Raw genomic sequence first — 20,909 nt, 5'->3', positions numbered from 1 at the left:
AATAGTGTATAAGTCCCGCCACAAAGCGGGAGGCAGCTCAGTCAGGACTGTGTCAAAGTGGGAACAGTGTAGGGAGCTGGTGGCTAGGGCGCTGGTGGCTTAGGCCTGAAATCCTAGATACTCAGGAGGCTGAGATCTGAGGACAGTGATTTGAAATCAGCTGGGCAGAAAAGTCCATGAGGCTCTTATCTCCAACCAACCAGCAGAAACCTGGAAGTAGAGATGTGGCTCAAGAGGTAGAGCAACAGCCGTGACCCAAAGCCAAAGGAGAAGGCCAGGAGCAACATGTTTTTAACAGTATGTGTATGTGTAGAGAAGCAAGAATGCACCTAACCTGTATACATTTCTTCTACCATAAGATAATTCAAATGAATTAGCATAACCTGAGCAAGCCCAAGTACTGACAAAAAAGAACTGGAGGAGGGGGAGAAAAGGTGACACAGGAGAAGAGTCATAAGTAACTATTGAAATGTAGAAATTAGCACTTTAATTTACTTGTAAACCAGTTTCCAGTTACTGATAAAGAAGAAAGCACCCAAAAGGAATCAAGTGTTATGTATGTATTGAGTGGGGTTGGTAAGTAAATAAATTAAGCACCAACCAAATTCAGCTCTGTGTGTGTGTGTGTGTGTGTATGTGGTTACTGGGGCTTACACGGGGCTGAACACAGTCCTTTAGCTTTTTTGCTCAAGGCTGGTATTCTACCATTCGAGCCACATTTCTACTTCTGGCTATTGTTTTTTGTTTTGTTTTGTCTCTTCTGCAGTTTTTTTGCTGGCTAATTGGAGATTAGAATTTCATAGATTTTTTCTGCCTGGGCTGGTTTTGAACTGCAATTCCTGATCCCAACCTTCTGAGTAGCTAGAGTTATACACATGAATTTCTGGCATCCAGCTTTAGTAATTTAAATTATTATATATCTTAACTAAACTCTTCAGCAAAGTTTGTTAAATAAGCACTATGAATGAAATAAATTGGCGATTCTTGCTTATTCTCCCTTTCCTTACTATATTAAGATTTCTATCCTATAATTTGGATAGTCTAAAACACACTGTGAAGTCTATTTATTTAACTACATTACTTATTGAATTTTTCCTATTTTTCCAGAAACTACTTCCAGAGCTTTAGTATCTTACTTATTTCTTTAATCAACAAAACTTGAAATTATTTAGATATTATGTCCATATGACCAGGGAGAAAATTGTAGCTCAGAAAGTTGAAGTCCATTAACTAATAAACTATAATGGTTTTCTGAGTCTTTATGAGCCAAGCAAGAATACAGGCTCTTAACATCAACACTTTTGCTCACTCTTCACAGATCCAAGTTGTTTTGTTTTGTAGCTTTAGATTCCTTCTGTATTTTTATCTTTTAGTAGTATGGACTGGTCAGTTTAAAGTCTACAATGATGATGAAATAAAGGCCAGCTGAGTGAAGTTATTTTTGTAACACAGACAACCAGCAAGTTGTTCCAGGGCAAAGACTGGTGATGTAAATTCTATGTTTCTATGACACTATCCAGCTCATTGTTCCAAGCTTAAGAAATTTGATAGGTGGCCCAGCACTCTTTCATGTAGAAATCTGTGCCAGACATAGACATTGCAATTCAAATTTAGTGGCCGAAACCCAAACATGATTGACACTCTAGTCAAGAGAAGTAAGAGAAGTAGAAGCTACCCACTAGCAAATGTAGCATAAAACAAAATCCAAGGAGACAAATAAACACACACACACACACACACACACACTTGTTGCTAGGGAAATAGAATCATCCATACAACCATGAGATTGAAGCTGGGTTGGGATGAAGACAAGGTATCTTGAAGCCTTTGCTAATATCCTCAGTGGCCACAGAAATAACAACTTTTAAAGACCTATATACCTATCTTCCCTTTGCTTTGAAGCTCAAGTACTGAGAACTTTATATTTCAACATCTGGCAAAATGTGCATTCCTTTTGGCAACAATGGATGCTTCACCTTCCTGTGAGGACTAAGGGAGGCTTAAACTCAGGGTCTGGGTTCATTCCCTTAGCTTTTTAACTCAAGGCTAGCACCCTATCACTTAAGCGACAGATTGCTCCATTTCTAGCTTTTTAGTGGTTAATTAGAAATAAGAGTCCTCCATACTGTCTGGCCTAGGCTGGTTTCCAACCATGAGTCTCAGATCTCAGCCTTCAGAACAGGCATAAGCCACTATTTCTTGGCCTCAGGCAATACCATTGTTCTATCGATGAACACATTATTTTTTAGAAAGTGATTGGTTTATTCTAGATAATCTCTTCTCTAGACCTTGGCAGAATGTCTGTACTCTTCCTGTGTTGGCTTGGTCTGTGCTATGCTACATATGGTTTGGCAGAATATGTTGAATTTTACCTCCTGGCTTAGAAGAGTATAGCTTGGATTTACTGCACATTGTTATAATTTACAGTGCATAGACCAGATGAACTCAGGAAGTCCCAGAGTATATAAATAATAGTAAACATGGGGATTTGAAAAATACGGTCCAAAGTTTTGTTGAGCTACGTACACTGCATAGTTGTACTCTTTACATAAAAGCTCAACCTTTGAAATGTTAGGAGCAATGTAGAAAGTTGGGTATTTTTTAAAAGTGAAATGGACAAAACTCAAGTTTGTAAAATACATTTTCTCATTCTCTGAGACCAGAAAATGGATGCATGCAAATTTATTTCCTTATTTTTAATATATACTGCTTTATTTAAATTTAGTCTCTGAAGGATTAAAATGTCATAATGTTCTTGGCATAATTAACACATTCCAAAATCAGGATCATGGTAAGCATTAGGTACAGTGTGTCATGTTTTTCATATTATATACCAGCTATGCATACTGTTTTACACACGCTCTTGTTCTGCCACAAAGCACTGTTAAGTATGGTGGGAGAATGCATGCTTAGAATCTTGGTTACTCAGTCAGTAAAGGTAGGAGGACCAGGAATTTGCAGCCAGCCTGAGTGAACTTACAGATTTGCTCTCAGAAACAAAATACTAAAACAAAATAGCTTGGGAAATGGCTCAAGAACAAGAGACATTACCTATGGGAGGCCCTGAGATCAATTGCAGGTGGCAGAAAGAAGAAGGGAAGGACAGGGAAGGGAAGACAAGGGAAGGGAAGGGAAGGGAAAACAAAGGAAGGGAAGGGAGGGAAAGGGAACATGGAAAGGCAAAGAAAAGAAAAGAAGGGAGAGAGGGAAAAGGAAGGAAGGAAGAAAAAGGAAGAATGAAAGAAAGAAAGCAACTAACAATAGTGACAGAAAAGGAAACAAAGCCACTGATGGAGCTATCAATAGACTAGCACACAGTTTCCAGACTACTGCTTTTGTCTCTGCCTCACACATTTATGTATATGTTGCTATTGAAATTATTTCTTCTAAAAAAACTCTGAAAGACAAGATAAAAGGGACCCTTAGGCTTCACTTTAGATTCTAATATAACATGTGGTAGTTTGCACTTCAGATTGATATGATAAGGTACAAATGGGAACGGAAAGTAGAAAAGAATTTGAATGAAATAAACATCTATGCATCTCTCTTATCTATCTATGTATATATTGATCTATCGATCTATATCATCATCTGTTAGTACACAACTACCTTCACATTTCATACACTTTGCCTCAAGAATTCACTTGGCCATGATACTCAAAACTGGATCTGAAGCAAGCAAAGCCTATCAGAAAGAGAAAGAAAACAGCAAGACTTGTATAACGCATTTGATTGTCCAGAGTTCTGACTCCTGGTATGAAGCAGAAATTCCTCTTCCATAACAAATCTCTATTCCCTCTCTCTAGCACTGTATCTACTTGTTTCTGTGTCTAGCTATCTATTTGTATATGCTTTTGTAGATTTCCAGGAACAGCTTTTAATCTGGAGAATTTGGCTGCCTGAAAGAGCTACAGAATATAACAAAAGCTTTTACCCCAAAACTTCTACACATTACAAACGCTTGCACTTGGATAATAGAAACATTTGAGCCTCAGGTGACTGAGAACACTTACTGTTGGTTGCATAACGTATGACGGATGAGGCGTCCATGAAGTACTCTGGACCTATGCATCAAACAGCATTTATTAGCACACAGCAATCACAGAGGGAACCTGCTTCTTGTGTTCAGTGGAGTCACACTAGGTTATGAGAAAGTGGAGTCCATCTGACTCTACAGCTAATTTGTGCTCAAAACCAAGGACAAAGAGGGACTTATTGGCCCTGATTAATTTTGTTTCTAAAACATGAAGAACAATAAAGCATCTTCCTATCTTCCAACTGGCTGGCTTCAGTGTCCATTTGAACCAGGCTGTCTTTGGAAACATATTTTGAGGTTGGTGTTGAAGACTAAAGACTTAATAGCCTTCAGAGACTATCTGCAGATAAACTTCCCTGGAAAGCCCCAGCAAGTAATGAAGAAAGCAAGAGCTGACTGCTAAGATTTATTTTCTTCTCATAGCAATTGATTCAATGAATAAAAATGCATACTAGAGCCAGCTGACTCTTCTTAAATGTATTACATGTGAGCCCAATGAAGAAGTTGACATCTGTAAACTGATCATCACAGGAAAGCCAGGAGATTTTGTTTTTCTGTATACTCATACCAACAGAACTATCAGTATACTTTGGGTTAAAAAATAAATAGTGGTTCAAAACAAGAATCAACACCATGGGAAAATGCTGTAATCTCTTGTTTGAAAGAAGATATCTAGAGCTAATTTCCACTTATGAGCCCTCCCAAATAAAATCACTTTTCTGTGGATATTTTATTTAAATCACAAAAATGTTCCACACTGTAGCTCAATGGGTGGTCTTGGCTGAAGCAAAGGCCAAGAATGGAAAAAATGAAAACACACACTCACACACACACACACATACACAGAGACACACACACACACAGAGACACACACACACACAATTGTATATAAGCAGGCAGGCTTGCAGGAAGAACAAAAACTTAGCAGCACCTGCATGTAGACTCATGGGTCCCTAGAAAAATCCATTCATCAATCAACCATCTTAGGGGCCCTTTAATGCAATTCTAATAAATTTCCATTCAATTCACCCATGGACATATTGCAAGAGGCTGAGTACAGAAAAACAAGGAAAATATCCGCTCCAGGAGGAAGCAGTACTTAAGGAAAAATGCACGGTGTCTCACGTTTGATGCCATACAGATGGGTCATCCTGAAATAAAGTATGTAGTGGCTAAATAACATGAAACTTCACTGAATTGCTAGCAGTCAGCAATGAAATAATTTTACCACTGCAAAATTGTCTACCTTCACCATTGGCAAAATATATAGAAACACATGCAGGCGCAAACATACAATCTCTCCAGATTTTTAGAAAACATTAGATATCATTTATAGGCATTTTCTAATTCAAATCAGAAGAATTATTTGAAGTATAATACTAGGTAGAGAGAAATGAGTAATATCACATATTGTGTAACTCCAAAGGAAAAAGATATGGAGACTTTTTGAGGGAGAAATGTGACTTTTCCAATCTACCTGTGCAATAATATCTTGGGTTAGGACACACAATGATTCCTAGATTTCCCTGAATTTCAACATATGGATACCTTAAGGTCTCCTCTAATGCTCTGGGACTGAGGTAGAAATCAGAGCAGGGAGCAGCAATGGCTTTTTATAGCTCTATTAGCCTTCCTCTTTGAGTGAAGGTAAGGATTTACATGTATATATGTAGCTTCACAAGGAGAATAGTGACAAAATGAGATGACAATGATGAAATATTCTGGATTCAGTCATGGAATTACTAGAGATTGGCTTTTAGAGAAGAATTGATATGGAATGTGCTCAACCCAAAATAAGAGACAACAAACTTCCCAGTGGCATATGTACTAACACTGGCTGAAAAGTAGCATCATCATAAAAACTCAGCAGGAAACAAGCATATTGTGTTTTATTATCAGTGAATTGTTGCAAACAGTCTTTGGAAAGCAAGGGCTAGTTCCTAACAAACATTATTCCACTAAGATGCACCTAAAGTGTATGAGGACAGTTTGTTTTTCAATTCTATGGTGTCTTTTCTGCCTCTTGATAGTGTCTTACTGGCAAAAAGGATTTCTCCTGTACAGGTGAGTCGGACGTACCTGGTATGTGGAGACAGGGGAGGCGGCAATGAATGGCGTGATAGATGTCTGTGGAATCATGCGGTTGGTTGCAATACTGTACGGTGAAGAATAAAATCTGCAGACAGAAAACAAAAAAAAAAGAAGATTCATGAAGCGGCTGCATGCCTAACCACTAGCCAAATGCTATCAAACCAGTCTGGGGAGTGGGGGGAATGTAGTTGTGGAGATGGGAGGGAAGGGATGGTAGGGAGAAAACTAAGGAGGAGGCAACAATGCTTGATAAGAAATGAACTCATTACCTTGCTCATGTGATTGTAACTCCTCTGTACAGTATTTTCACAAAATCTTACATAAAAAAAAACTGTCTGGAAAAGACACACTTCTACTCTTATGTTTTCCACCAACTGTTAATTGGAGCATACAGGTTGACAGTATCTGATTCAACTAAGAGACATTAGTCATCTCAATCAAATGATGACTTCAAGTCATTTAACAAAGTTTGCTGCACTAAGTCTCTTTTAGGGCACGTTGGTAAAACAGTGTCTTTCACCAACAGGAGTTCAAATCTAATTCATCATCTTTTAAAAAGCAACAGTGCCTTTCCAATGCTCTTTGAAAGAGCAGCAAATGAATGAAAGAGCTGAGCTTTGTGAAGATATCTCATGGGACACAGACAGGATCCTCTGTTCACAAAATAAGGATCAGTTTCTAGGAGGTTCTAGATATTTTCTGCTAGAGTCCATTACTGCCTACAGAGGATATTTTCTCCATAAAGGGAGAAGAGGAAAATTTGTGACTAGGTGTCTGGATTCAATTAAGAAATTGATAGAGACAATAGACCTATATGTTACACACTTGAGTAATTATGAGATGATAGTGGACAAGACAAAGAGTTCTTTAATCTGAAAATGATGTACTTTCTGGAGATCTGGTAAAGAGTCACTCTCAGCTACCAAGGCCAATGATATTCCTGTCTCTGTTCTGGATATATATTAGAGTGTACAAATTCTCTAACATTAAAATTTTCAGCATAATTTTAAGTCATTTTAGTTCTCAGGCCTTGGGATGGGTAGATAAATGGAGAGAAGGTTGGGTGAATACAGTCATAGTACTCAATATTCATAAGTGCAGATGGAATTGGGGGATTTGGGGGGATGAATGGAGCTGGTACAGATGGGGGAGAATGATGAATGGGTAACATGGATCAAAAGGCATTGGACTCAAACAGGCATGTTGAATTGAAACTCCTTTGTTCAGTTACTTTAAAATAATAATGATATTGATAAAGAGTTTTTAAACCATATTTCTTCTTTCTTATCTCATCACGAGTGAAGGCTTAGAATGGCCAGCCACAGAATAAAAAACCAGTACAAATCTTGTGATGGATTTAAAACAGATGGGAAAAAAATGCGTGTTAGGTAAAGGAATCATTTGCAGAAGTCAAATGTTCACCGTTTTAACTTAAAAAGATAAAATCCTAAGCCTGAGGAGTCACTGATATTTTCAATGGAGAATTTCATAAGTTACTTTAAAATGAAGTATTTCATGAGACTTCTATTGAGTATAAGAGAACTAAAATTTAATGTTGTCAGGATTCAGAGAAGAACTGTGGACTTCTAAGTATACTTCATGTAGCTCTTGATAAGGATTTTATAAGACAACACACTTTTGGTTTATAAAGAAGATGAGATGGGAAAATCAGTTCATTAACATCATATCCTTACTATCTAAGTCCACTGGGCTTTTAAATTCATATTTGTGAAGATTAAAGAATATATTGCTGGAGGAGGAGTGTGGTAACACTGTTAAAAAAGAAATGTACTCATTATCTTGCTCATGTAACTATAAGCCCTCTGCACATCATCACCTTTACAATAAAATAAAAAGAACACATTGCTGTGCATATACTAGAATGGGACAGAGAAGTAAGAGGGGTGAGGGAAAAAGGTGGAAAGGAAAGAGAGGGACCATGGAGAGGGGGAAGAGAGAGAGAATGGGAAGAGAAAGGGAAAGATAAAGAGAAAAATCTTATGTGCTGAAACAATAGAAAGAAAGGGTCAAGGGTCACTCTCATTGAGTATTGTTATTGGGAATACAAAACAGTGGATCCATACTAGAAAACAACTTGATGATTTCTTATAAAGTTAAACATAAACATACTATGTGACTCATGAATTCCACTCCAGAGCCAAAAATAAATGGCATTTTTTGAAGTTTTAGCAAAGATTTATTTTGGTACAAAAGAGTTAAAGCAAGGATAAAGGAAGAAGAGAGAGAAATTTTTTCTGTTCCCCATTCAGGAAATCGGAATTAAAGACTCCATAAATGGAAATTTTTGTTTACCCAAAAGCTTTAATGTAAACATGAATAGAAGCTTTATTTTTACTTGCCTGAAACTGGATGTAACCCAAATTTCATTAAACTGAGTTAATAAACTATGGCACATTTCAAGCATGGAATACCACTAGGCAAAAGAAAGGAAATATAATCATCTTTTGCTTTCCATGAAGGATTGGTTCCAAGTGTGCTCTATTTCTTTATGCAACATAGTGTGTATATTCATATAACACAAATTTTGCATGCTTTGCATCTTCTCTACCTGAATTATAATACCTAATACAAAGCAAATGCTACATAAATGTAGCATTACTATATAATATTACTATATTACTATATTTGTTCAAGGAATAGTGGCAAGAAGAAAGTCTACACATTTTCAATACAGATATATTTTTCTCAATATTCCCCTCACAGCTGGATGAATCAGTGACTATGGAAACCACATTAGTACTTTGCACACCGTGAAATCTCATGTAATATGAAGTGAAAAAAGACTACTAGACTGCCCACTTAGAACACTTATGTGGAAAAGGCAAACCTATAGAGACAGGAAATAGATTAGTGGAAAACAAAGTCTGAGGGTGGGAAAAAGGGTCAATTCCAAAGGTCCATGGGGTAATTAGGAAAGGGTATGGTTAGTCAATATCATGATTGCTGTGGATTTAGTATTCTGTGTGTGTGTGTGTGTGTGTGTGTGTGTGTGAGAGAGAGAGAGAGAGAGAGAGAGAGAGAGAGAGAATTGGTAAGACTGTAATGGGGCTTGAACTCATGTTCTCATTTTCACTCAGCCATAGCTCCATTTTCATCCTTTGGCTGGTTAATTGGAGATAAGATTCTCACAAACTTTCCTGGCTAGGCACACTTCAGCCTGTGGTCCTCATATCTCACTGGCTGAATGGTGAGGATTACAATCATAAACCACTGCTACCTGGCTCCTTTTATTTTTTACTGATTTTTTTCCTGTGTCCTTATGTGAAGTAGCAATTTTTAAAAATGTATTTTAATATTTTAAATGGGTTAAATGTTTGTGTGCCCCCATTCATATGTTAGAACCTTAATTGCTTGTGTGGCTGAACTTAGAGATGGGCCTCAATGGAAGCAATTAGTTAAATGAGGTCATAGGATGGGCCTTGAGTGCGTAGAACTAGTGTTTTAATATAACATAGATCCTAAAGACCAAACGCTCACACTGTCACCCACATACCCACGTGAAAAAATGGGCGATTTGAAGCTCCAAGTTGGTAGCTGTTCATAAGTCAGGAAGAGAGCTCCTATCAAAACCTGATCAGTAGGAGTGGGCCCTGATTTCTAAATTACATCTGTGATCTTGAACTTGTGGCCTTAATAATTTGTGAGGAGATCACTTTTTGCTGTTTAGGCCACTCAGTGTATTTTTTGCTTGTCTGTTTTTGTACCAGTAATGGGGCTTAAAATGAAAGCCTGGATGCTTTCCCTTAGCTTTTTATTGCTCAAGGTTGAAACTCTACCACTTAAGCCATAGTTTCACTTCTGTGAAACTAATTGGAGATGAGAGTTTCAGTCTTTCCTGCTCAGGCTGGCTTGGAACCACAATCTTCAGATCTCAGCCACCTGAATAGCTAGGATTATAGGTGTGATCCATAGATGCCCAGCTCAGCCAATGCATTTCTTTTTAAATGGCAGCCAAAGTTGAGAAATTAATGTTTTTATTATGCATTTCTCCCTTTAGAATGTCAGCTCAACTGAGTTCAGGCCATGGTGACCTTGTTGCCTAGGATATAGTCCAGAATACAGGAGATACTTAAATTATGTGTTGATGAACGAATAAATGAATGAATGAGTCAACGCAAAGAAGCCTGGGGATTGAATAGTGATTATAAAACAGGATGGCCAGTGCCTAATGGGGAGTGTAGAGGATAAGTCTCTGAAGTAGGCAGGAAGTTGAGAGGTGAGAGAATCTAGAAAAAAGTTTAGCATTACATCATGGCAAATATTCAGTGGAAGCTTAACTACTGTCTGCTCTGTTATAGGGAGGGCATTTATAACTTGCCAAAATAGTTCTTTTCTGTGAAAAACACTGTTTGCATTTAATAATCCCCTTTAGGTCTTATCTTTGACAGTTCCTATTTATGAGCCAGTGAACAGAAAGACTTGTCCAGGGCACACGATGACATGACAGGCAGCCAGGACCACTCGACAGACAGTCTTGATAGGCCATGCAGTGGTTCAACTTCTGGTCTAAACCCAGTTCTGTCTCTTATACCGACAGAGAAAACCATACATTATATTTTAGCATGGCTTGTCTATTCTGTAAGATGTACCAATTGGAGTATTAAAAATGAAAACAATAAAAATGGGATTGACAGGCAGCGTGTACAGGAAAGTCTATGGGGAAAACACAGAGCAAAAACATAAAGAAACCAGCCAAACAAACTGATACCCACAAAAGGAACCCTTAGGAGGAAATTTAATGCCTTTTTGTTCTATCTGCTCTAATCCCATCCATCAAACAAGAATGATATTTTGTAATTCTCAGCAAGTTCCAATACTGTCATTCAAGTCAAGGAGTCATTTGGATGGAAAATGTACTGGAAAGAGTAGACTGTTTTGATCCCCTAATTCTGGTATCCTGAAATAAGCTCTTCTCATGCCCAATCATACACCAGCTAAATTTCCAGAAAACCCTTGGTTAAATTCATATGGGCAAGACCACTGTTACAGCTGATACTTAGAGGTGCGTATCGGAAAAAAATACTGACGGTGAAAAAGTGCAGAAGGTGTTTCCCTGTCTTACCTTTCCCTCTGTCTCTTCCTTGTGTCCAAATCATGGTTTTAACAAATCCAAACCACAAAATAGCTAAAAATAAAAGTCTATAAACAAAAACACCTAAATTAATTTTCCTACAGGCATCATGTTAAATCACAGTTAGAACATCCAATTAAATGTTTCAATCAGGGCTGGACAGGTGGCTCAAGGGTAGAGTGCTTGCCTCATGTGCATGAGGCCCTGGGTTCGATTCCTCAGCACCACACAAGCAGAAAAAGCCAGAAGTGGTGCTGTGGCTCAAGGGGTAGAGCGCTCGCCTTGAGCTGAAGAGCTGAGGGACAGCACCCAGGCCCAGAGTTCAGGCCCCACGACAGACAAAAAAAAAAAGTTTCCATCAGAGGTTTCAGGTTTTGGAAGAGCAAGAAAGAGAAAATTGCTCAAACTTTTGATTGTGGGGTTGAAGTGATTGCAAACAGGAGCCTTTATGTTTCTACTCTGCTGCTGCAAAAAGGCATGATGCCTCAACACGCCATTGCAAAAGACTGGGAATTAATATAGTTAAGCAAGGTTTTCCTTGAAAATACTCTTTTAAGTGGTACTGCTTTGCCAAGATTCACATACCAGTGGAAGAGTTGTGGAATCTCCTTTTCTGTGCTTGAGTGCTTCTGAATCAGAAGCAATTTTGACAATGGACATTTGCCAAAATTTGGACACATTGTCTGCTGTCACAAGCAGATGGCACTGGCATGTAGTGGTCATGGTCAGGGATGTTGGTTAGTATTATCCACTGTCATAGGCAGATGGAACTGGCATGTAGTGGTTGTGATCAGTGATGTTGGTTAGCATTGCACATTGCACAGGACTCCTAGCACAGCAAAATAAAATTATCTGATCCAAAATGTTGAGAAACTCAGCTGTAATATTATATCTATATCCATCCATCTATCTGTGTATTTTTTTGTGTGTGCCAGTATTGGGGCTTGAAATTAGGGCCTGGGTACTATCTTAGCTTTAGCAATCAAGGCTAGAGGCTCTACTACTTGAGTCATATGTCTACTTCTGGCATTTTGGCAGTCAATTTGACGTAAGTACAGTATTTTCACAATAAAAAAATATTTTAAGCTAAAAAAAAGAGTATCATAAACTATCTTGCCTAGGCTGGATTTGAGCCCTAATCTTCAGATCTCAGCTTTCTGAGTAGCTAGCCGCACAGGAGTGAGCCACTGGCACCTGGGAATAAAATGCTTGCTATTTTTAAGAATCACTTGGTTATCTGGTATTAAATGCAAATGTCCTATTAAGTCTAGAACATGCGACTGTATGTCACTAATGGGATAGTATTTTGCCTGAAGACAAGATAGCTTCGGGAATTGGGCAGTCTGTAGCAATATGATGAAATCTTATTTCATTGACAATAAAACTAACATGAGTATATCAATAACCCCAGGGTAGAATGTTTTGTACTGTAGAGAAACATACAAAATCCTATTTGCACATTGATATAACCAACTCTGGCTTATGTTTCAAGACCACAGGCAATATTGTTAGTTGGTATCATGAATACTGCCCTCAGGGTAACACAATAGCACAAGATAATATGTTATAGGTCATTTTTATTGTAATACCAACATATCCTTCATATTAGATTCCTTCCCAGTGAAATGAGATAAGGCTTCTGTATCACTTAATATCAAATGCCCATATAAAATAGCTGGCAAATCAATGTTATAGAAAATATTCCTTTTCATGTTTCCCACAAGAATACATTTTTATTCAAATAAAACTACCTAAGAAGTTTTGATACAGCCCTTCACTCTAAAAAGAGCACAGAAAAGATAAAATTTTGAATATGGAAGGGTCACTTTCTCCCTCCTGTGCTGTATTAGGGAATGATAAAATTTTATATTGCACAAATATTTTACATTTGTCATATATTTATGACAAATTAGAGAGTTTTTCCAGAAAGCTCTGAAAGAAGCATGCCAATTTTAATTTTTATAATTTGCTTGCAGTCCAAGGTATGCAGGGCCTTTCTCTTCTGTTGTGACTCAGACTCTACATTTGAAGCTTCAACTTCACTCTGAGCTCCAGAGCTTCAGGCAGAACTGATATTAAACTACCTGATCATTTAGGTGGATTTAGGAAGATTCAAAAACATTCAGAACAGACCTGACTTTTCCATTAATAAATATGCAGATCCACCTTGGTCTGGTTATAAAATGTTCTTTCTAATATAACTCTCAAATTAAGTGTGAGTGTCTTTCTTAGTCTCATGTTGCTGTATTAAAGTGGAGAGTCTGTGACTCCAAACATTTAATTCTTTAAATAGTTTGCACTACCAACTAGAACCTAACCACATGTTGGCTATTGCACTCAGCTATTCGAAGATCCTAAAATGTGTCCTTTAGCTAGTATAGGGTTCACTCTTGTTGCTCATTATGAGGCTTCCCCTGTCTCTGTTCTGTGGTACAACGGAATTAATTTTTCTTGTTGGAAAATATAAATACTTAAATAGTGAAAGACAAGTTTCTCTCCCATCTGTATCCCAATATAGCATTTGCTCTTCCCAGAGAATGACTCCCTCCCCGCAGTCTCTTGTATGTTCTCCCACAAATATCTCATACTTACATAAATATCTTAGTGTTTGGGGCTTCTATTGTAATACTATTTATGCTTTATCATTTATTATAATTTGCCTAGATATGCCTACCACACCTAATACGATATATAATTTTTATTTCTCAAATTGCATCACTAAACTAATTTTAAACAGTATAATAGATAGATTCCTTTAACAAAAAATTGTGAACATATGAAAGAGCATTAAGTAATACTGAGTGAACTGAAGTGAATTTGAACATCTGTGGCTACAAGCCTGTGATGAGGCCATGGAATGGGACTAGCCTCTTCCTTACAGTATTAAATATTTGTCTTTCAATTAAGTTGTTGCTGAGTTAAGTTTGACTGCCACACCCTATATAGTAAGGTGACAAGGAAGTAGTAGGTTGTATTCTGGACACATAATTTGTTCTTTACTATATTCAGTAAGTTCTCTTTAGCTACTATACCTCTTTGAGCTGCCAATGTTAAACTATAACTTTTAATTACCACTATTTTGAGGCAATACAAACAGCTACTTTGGATTCTTGTGTATCTAGAATAATAATAAAACCAAAGATGAATGAAACGTTTTTAGAATGATCTATGTAAAGGAGAATCAGAATATGATTTAATCTTTTTATTTCTTTCCACTTTGTATCAACAACAGTTCAATAGATGTCCTGTTGCCCCCAAAATTCCTCTCTGGATGCAAGATATGAAATACTCATGGGAAGTTTGCTTTGAGGGAGCCTAGATATTATATTTTAAGGAAAGTCAGATTAAGTCGTTCTGTGATGATAGACTGGTTATTGGCTGTGGAGGAGGTGAGTCTGGAATTTAGAAGAGCAGGTTAAAATATTTGTTTTAAAGATGTGATACATCTAATTTAGTAGGAAAAAAGATAGGAGTGTCAGTAACTATACGATAAATGTGGTAATTGTCAAGTGACTCCTAGGAACATAAAATGAATTGCAACAACAATGTCTACATCTACAGCCACAATTACAGTGAATTCTATCTTGTTCTTGTAATCCTTATAAACTGTTCTAAAAGAAAATACCATTTCATAATGAAGGTTTTCAGCATAAATTTCAGGTCAGCATTTCCAAATCATACTGAGGGTGTTGCAGGTACAACTGTCAGCCTGAAATCACCTTAAATAATATGCCTTCCTTACATTCACAGTGTAAGTAACTCTGTGACCCTTGAAATGGTTGAACAGTTGGGATGAGTCTCAGAAGCAGCAAGAGAAATGCACACAGTGTGTCTATTGTCACACACACAGTAAATGACAGAGAAGGATGTAGGCTAAGGCCAGCCAGTTCTTAATCACTGAGTATATTGATTCTCTTATGACCAGTTCTCTAAATAGCTAGGCCTGGCATGCTGTGATGGTGTTACTGAAAAAAGTATTTTTAAAAAGAGTGTGGAGAGAAAGGGAATGAGTGAGTGTCACCATGTCTGAACTCCAGCAGAGAGAATTCCATGTGTAACAGGGCATGAAATACAGCAGGCTGTTCTAAGAACAGGTCCAGAACAAAATTGTGGTGTTTATTTGGGGCTAATCAAGAGAGTTAGAATTCTGTCTTATAGTTAGAAAAAGATTCATAGTACTTTATGATTCCTATGGCTATATTTACTTTAAAATGATTTATTATTATTGTTATTGTTATTATTTTACTGGTCCTGGAGCAACAACTCTGGGCCTGGGCACTGACCCTGAGATTTTGTACTCAAGGCTAGTGTTGTACCACTTCAGCCACAGCTCCACTTCCAGCTTTTTTTTTTTTTTTTTGTAGGCTAGTGGAGATAAAAGTCTCACAGATTTTCCTGCCCACTACCTTCAAACCACAATCCTCAGATTTCTAGCCTCCTGGGTAGCTAGGACTATAGATGTGAGCCATCAGCTCCCTGCTAAAATTATTGTTTTTAAAAAAGCAACAACAACCGTTTGGAGGAAAGTAATATTAGAGGCAGGCAAATGACAGGTAGAGAATAGTGATTAAATTCTATCAATTAGTAGCTGGGAGGAAGAGGGGCTCAAGATATGTTTCAGATTCAGGATGTATAATTTATTTTTGTTCTAACAGTTGGTACTCTACTTGAACCATGTTTCCAGTTCTAGCTTTTTGGTGGGTTAATTGGAGATAGAAGACTCAAAATTTGTCTACCCAGAATGGCTTTTGAATTATGATCCTAAGATCTGAACATCCTGAATAGTTAAGGTGGCCTGAGTCACCATTGTCTCTCTAGAAAGAACAAGTTTTTTGTGTAACAGTACTGGAGCTTGAAATCAGGACCTGGGCTTAGTTACCAAACTTTTTTTTGTGCTGAAGGCTAGCACTCTGCCATTTGCGTCACAGCTCCACACCCAGTATTTTTGGTGTTTAATTTGTAAGAAGAATCTTAGGGACTTTGTGGCCCAGGCTGGCTTCAAACCTTGATCCTCAGAGCATAGCCTCCTGTGGATCTAAGATTACAGGCATGAGCCACTAGTGTCTATCTAAAATGAACAAATGTTAATAACTATTTTGATAGCATATAATGTAAATGGAGAAAAAAATTCTGGGAATTGGAGTTTTTAACCTAAGTTACTTTAGAGTAAAATTTTTAATGAAAACTAATTGGAAGTTTTATTTATTTATTTTTATTTATTTGTGTGGTCTGTACTTCAATTGTGCTAATACGTGTTTCTTTTAGCTTGGGAAATATCAAAACACTAGTTATATCTATTAAGTATTTGGAAATAAACGGCCAGAGACTACAGCTAGCTAAGATCAAGTCTTTTCTGTTTCACTGTTGAGTCTTTTGTTCCTAAAATAAAAGGAGCAGATGAGATGAATAGAGAGAAGCAGTGATTAGAAAATATTAAACTTTAGAAAAAATATCTAAGGCAAGTTAAAGAGTAGGAATCAGGAGAGGAGACAAGAACTGTAGGGAACAAGAAGAAACAGACAAGAATGGAATTATAGGATGCAAGAGAGAAAAAAATTGAAAAACAATGTAAATACTGACTCAATTCATTCACTGGTATGCATCCCAGGAGAGACAAAGTAAAAAAATTCCACAAGGAAATCTGAGTTGTGGAACAAAAATGTGTAAATTTTGTAATTAAAAGCTCCATCAATGAGATTTAAAACCACAGTACAAAGCATTGTCAGTATAGAAGTTCAAACAGAGATACAATATCTGGGATTCTAGATAAAATGAAACAAATGTTATATTCAGATAAATTCAGAAAAAAATAGCTGAGTGCAATGGCTTACACATATAATTCCAGCCTCATGAGATTTAGAAATAGGAGGATTGTGGTTTGAAGACAGCCTATGCAACAAAGGCTAGTGAGGGCCTTTCTCAAGGAAAAACCTGGGCACAGTGGTACATTCCTGTAATCCTATGTGGGCAAAGAAGGTCTGAGGCCAGCCCCAGCCAAGGACATGAAACCCTTTTTTACAACTACTTAAAGATAATTTTTGTGAAGTAAAATAAAAACCACGAGATTCTATCAAAAAACAACTAAAGCAAAGATGCTGAGACCATGGATGAAGTAGTAGAACACCTGACTAGCAAGGATAGGGCCCTGATTTCAAACCCGACTATCACTTTACAGTAAGAAAAAACAAAAAAATTTGAACTTGGTATGGTAGTTCAGGCCTGCAATCACAGAGCTCAGGAGGTGGAGGCAGGAAAATTGTGAGTTCAAAGCCAGTGTGGGATGCACGGTGATTTCTAGGCAAGTCCTGGATAAATGGTAAGAGCTTGTGCCATTTAATAAAAAAGAAAAAGAATAATAAGCAAAGCCATGACTATAACCTTCAAGAACTCTCAGAAATAATCAAGAAACCCATGGATTAGCATTTGCAGAGATGCAAACGAAAGGCAAAGAAAGTGTATTCAATGAAATTATAACAGAAAACTTTCCAATTAACTGAGAAAGATTTGGATACCCAAGGACAGGAGGCATTCAGAACACCAAGTGAGCATAGGCAGACAAGACCCTCTCTAGGTCTTATTACAGTTAAAATATCAAGATAATAGGAAAGAAACTATATTGGCCTGTAAGAGAAAATATAAACTAACTTACAAAGGCAACATCAGACTTATTTCAAGCACTAATAATCAATAAATGACAATAAAGATTGCTGTATCTAGCAAAATTATCATCCAAAATTGATGGAGAAATAAAGACCATCCAAAACAAACACGAGTCAGATCAATTTATGCCCACTAATCTAGCATTACAGGAGATAATTAAAAAATATTATACACAGATGAGGAAGAAAGTCATAAAAATGGGAGCTCACAAAAAAATTAATATCTAGAGAAGAATTAGTAAGAATCTATTGTGTTCAACTCAACTACTTTTTATGATAAATAGAAGTGAAAGGAAAGACAAGACAGTACTGAAATCAACCTGTAAATACAAACAAATCACCGAAAACAGAAATTAAGTAAAAACAGGAAATACAAATGGTTTTAATTCTCTAATCAAAAGCCTTGGACTGGCTGATCGTATTAAAAGAATGGTACAAACCTTTGTTGTCTGGAAGAAACAAACCTCATAGGCAAAGACACACACTGATGAAAACTGAAAGTGTAGAAAATGAGGTATCAAGCAACTAGAAGACAAAAACAACTAAGAGTAGTTATAGTCCTATCTGAACAAGTAGTCCACAAGCCAAAATGAATCACCCATTAGATATTGGTAAAGGAAACAATCAATCAAGAAGACATGACTGTAAATATATGTGCGCTAAGTTTTGATGTACTTAATTTTATAAAATAAACACAACTGGACACAAAAGGAGAGATTCTAATACAAAAATAGTAACTTCAGTATGTGGCAATCATCTTTATATAGATCATCTAGACCAAAATCTTAAAACAAAAAGAAAACAGCAAATATACTTCACATTAAATTCTACCATAGATCAAATGATGAAATAGATATTGAAAGATTATCCAATCCAACAGCTATGGAATACACATTCTTCTCAATAGCCTAAAGAACTCTCTCCAAAATAGATCACATTTTAGGAAAGAAAACAAACTTTAAAAAATACAAAGCATAGGTAGAGGTAAGCAGGAGAAAATGAGGGATGGGGTTAATAAATGTTTAAAACAAAGGTAATTATTACCTTACTTATGTAACTGTAACCACCCTGCTCATCCCCTTTTCAATAGAAATAAAATAAATAAAATAAAAAAGAGAATAGAAAAAGAAAAAAGAACACCTAAATCCAAAGCAAAGAAATAATCTTCTATTTATATTATCAAATTATAATGTAATAAAATTAGAAATAGCAAGAAAATCTACAGAAAATATACACACACCTGGAGATTAAACAACATAGTTTTGAATGATAAGTGGAAGATTAGAGAAATATAGGGGGAAACATTTAAATTTCTAAAATTAAATGAAAATGGAACCATAACTTAATAGATCTTTGGGTCACAGTAAAAGCAATACTGAGAGTAAAGTTTAACAATGAGTGGCTAAATTAAAAAATATCAAAAAATCTCAAATAAGTAACCTAATGATATACATCCATTTCTTAGAGAAACAAAAATAAGCCACACAAACTTAGTAGGCAAAATGATATAACAAAGATCAGGACAGAGCCCAAATGTTGGTGTATGTCTGTCATCTCAGCTAGATGGAAGCCTATAGCTAAGAGGATTATGTTTGGAGGCCAGTCTAGGAAAAAATATAAGAACTTCCCTGAAAAGTAAAACAAAGTCTGGATATATGTCTTAGTGCTACAGCACCTATCTAGAAAACTTAAAGTCCTGAGTTCATAAAAACCAAGTGTTGCAAAAAAATAAACAAACAAACAAACAAACAATAAATGAATAGGGGGTAGCGGGATCAGAACATAAATTGATGAAGTAGAGACTGAAAAAAATACAGACTCAATGAACAAAACATTGGTTCTTTAAATATATAAACAAGACTAACAAAGCTTTACACAAAAGACCTCTTAAGTTAATAAAATTAGGAAAAGGAAGCAATCCCTATTTACATTATCCCTATTTACAAATGAAAATACTTCCCAACATTTCACCAGACAACTTCTAGCTCAGTTATTTACTTCCAGTTAAGTAATAGAATAAAAACTCAGAATACAAAAGCCATAAAATTAAGTAGCTTTTGTATGTGTACAAACTGATCATTCTAAGAAAAAAGTCAAGAAAATGATTCCATTTACTACAGCCTAAAAAATCAGAAAAAAACTAAAGAATAAATTGATGACATTAAAAGAGGGAAAAAAAACAGAATAGAGGAAGACAACTTTTTAACACATTGTGCTGTGAAATCTAGATATCCACATGTAGAAAACTCAGAATAAATCTATCTGTCATCCTGTACAAGAATTAATGCGAAGTGGATGCAATGCCTACACTAAAAACCTGACACTTTGGAACTGTTATATAAAAACAGGGAAAACACCTGAACATACAGGCATAGACAATGCTCTTCTAAATAAGACTTTAATAGCTCAGAAAATAAGAGCAAGGACTGATGAACAAATTGCATCAAATTAAAATGCTTCTGCACAGCAAAGGAACCAGTTACCAGACTGAAATGGTAGTCTACAGAATGGCAGCTATAAAGGTAATAAAAATTTTAAAAAAGTAATACAAAATTTGATGTCTTTCCAGTCACATTGGCAATCATCCAAAAAACCACAACAAATGCTGGAGGGAAATGAATCCTCATGCACTGTTGGTTGGAGTGTAAATTAGTGTAAAACATATGGAAATCAGTCTTGGTTTTCCTCTAAAAAATAAAAATCAAGCTACATATATATGTATATATATATATATCAAGATTTTATATATATATGTGTGTATATATATAATGTTATAAATATTCAAAAGGCCCTAGGTAGAACAAAGGTTCCCCACACAATGCCTGTTTGTCAAATAAGAATTAATTATTTAAATGCCTCCCATTCTACACATTTTCATTAAGGCCACTACTCAAAAAGAAAAATAAATAAAAGAAATTTAACTCTGTTTCTCTTAATATTGAGGAAGCCTACATTATGACTGATTCTTTAATGAGAATGAGAGACAATTCCACTGAGCAAACTATCTTAAAAGACTGAAAATCAGAGGCAA

The 20,909-nt window shown here is 36.3% G+C and overlaps 1 protein-coding gene across 2 annotated transcripts in view; it reads right to left on the bottom strand.

Annotated features, from left to right (window-relative positions):
* The window catches only part of Rbms3 (RNA binding motif, single stranded interacting protein 3), a 717,266-nt gene that overhangs the window by 75,814 nt on the left and 620,543 nt on the right, over positions 1 to 20,909 (bottom strand). For both annotated transcript variants that reach the window (XM_013028502.1, XM_013028503.1), the window contains exons 9-10: positions 6,116 to 6,212; positions 4,014 to 4,064 (exon numbers count right to left, since the gene is read on the bottom strand). In XM_013028502.1, the coding sequence (XP_012883956.1) occupies positions 4,014 to 4,064; positions 6,116 to 6,212 (148 nt within the window). The remainder of the gene's footprint in view (positions 1 to 4,013; positions 4,065 to 6,115; positions 6,213 to 20,909) is intronic.

The sequence above is a fragment of the Dipodomys ordii genome, unplaced genomic scaffold (assembly GCF_000151885.1).
Source record: "Dipodomys ordii isolate 6190 unplaced genomic scaffold, Dord_2.0 Scaffold110, whole genome shotgun sequence".
Taxonomy (NCBI): Eukaryota; Metazoa; Chordata; class Mammalia; order Rodentia; family Heteromyidae; genus Dipodomys; species Dipodomys ordii.
Note: the sequence above shows the minus strand (reverse complement) of the source record. Positions and strands in the feature narration are given on the sequence as shown.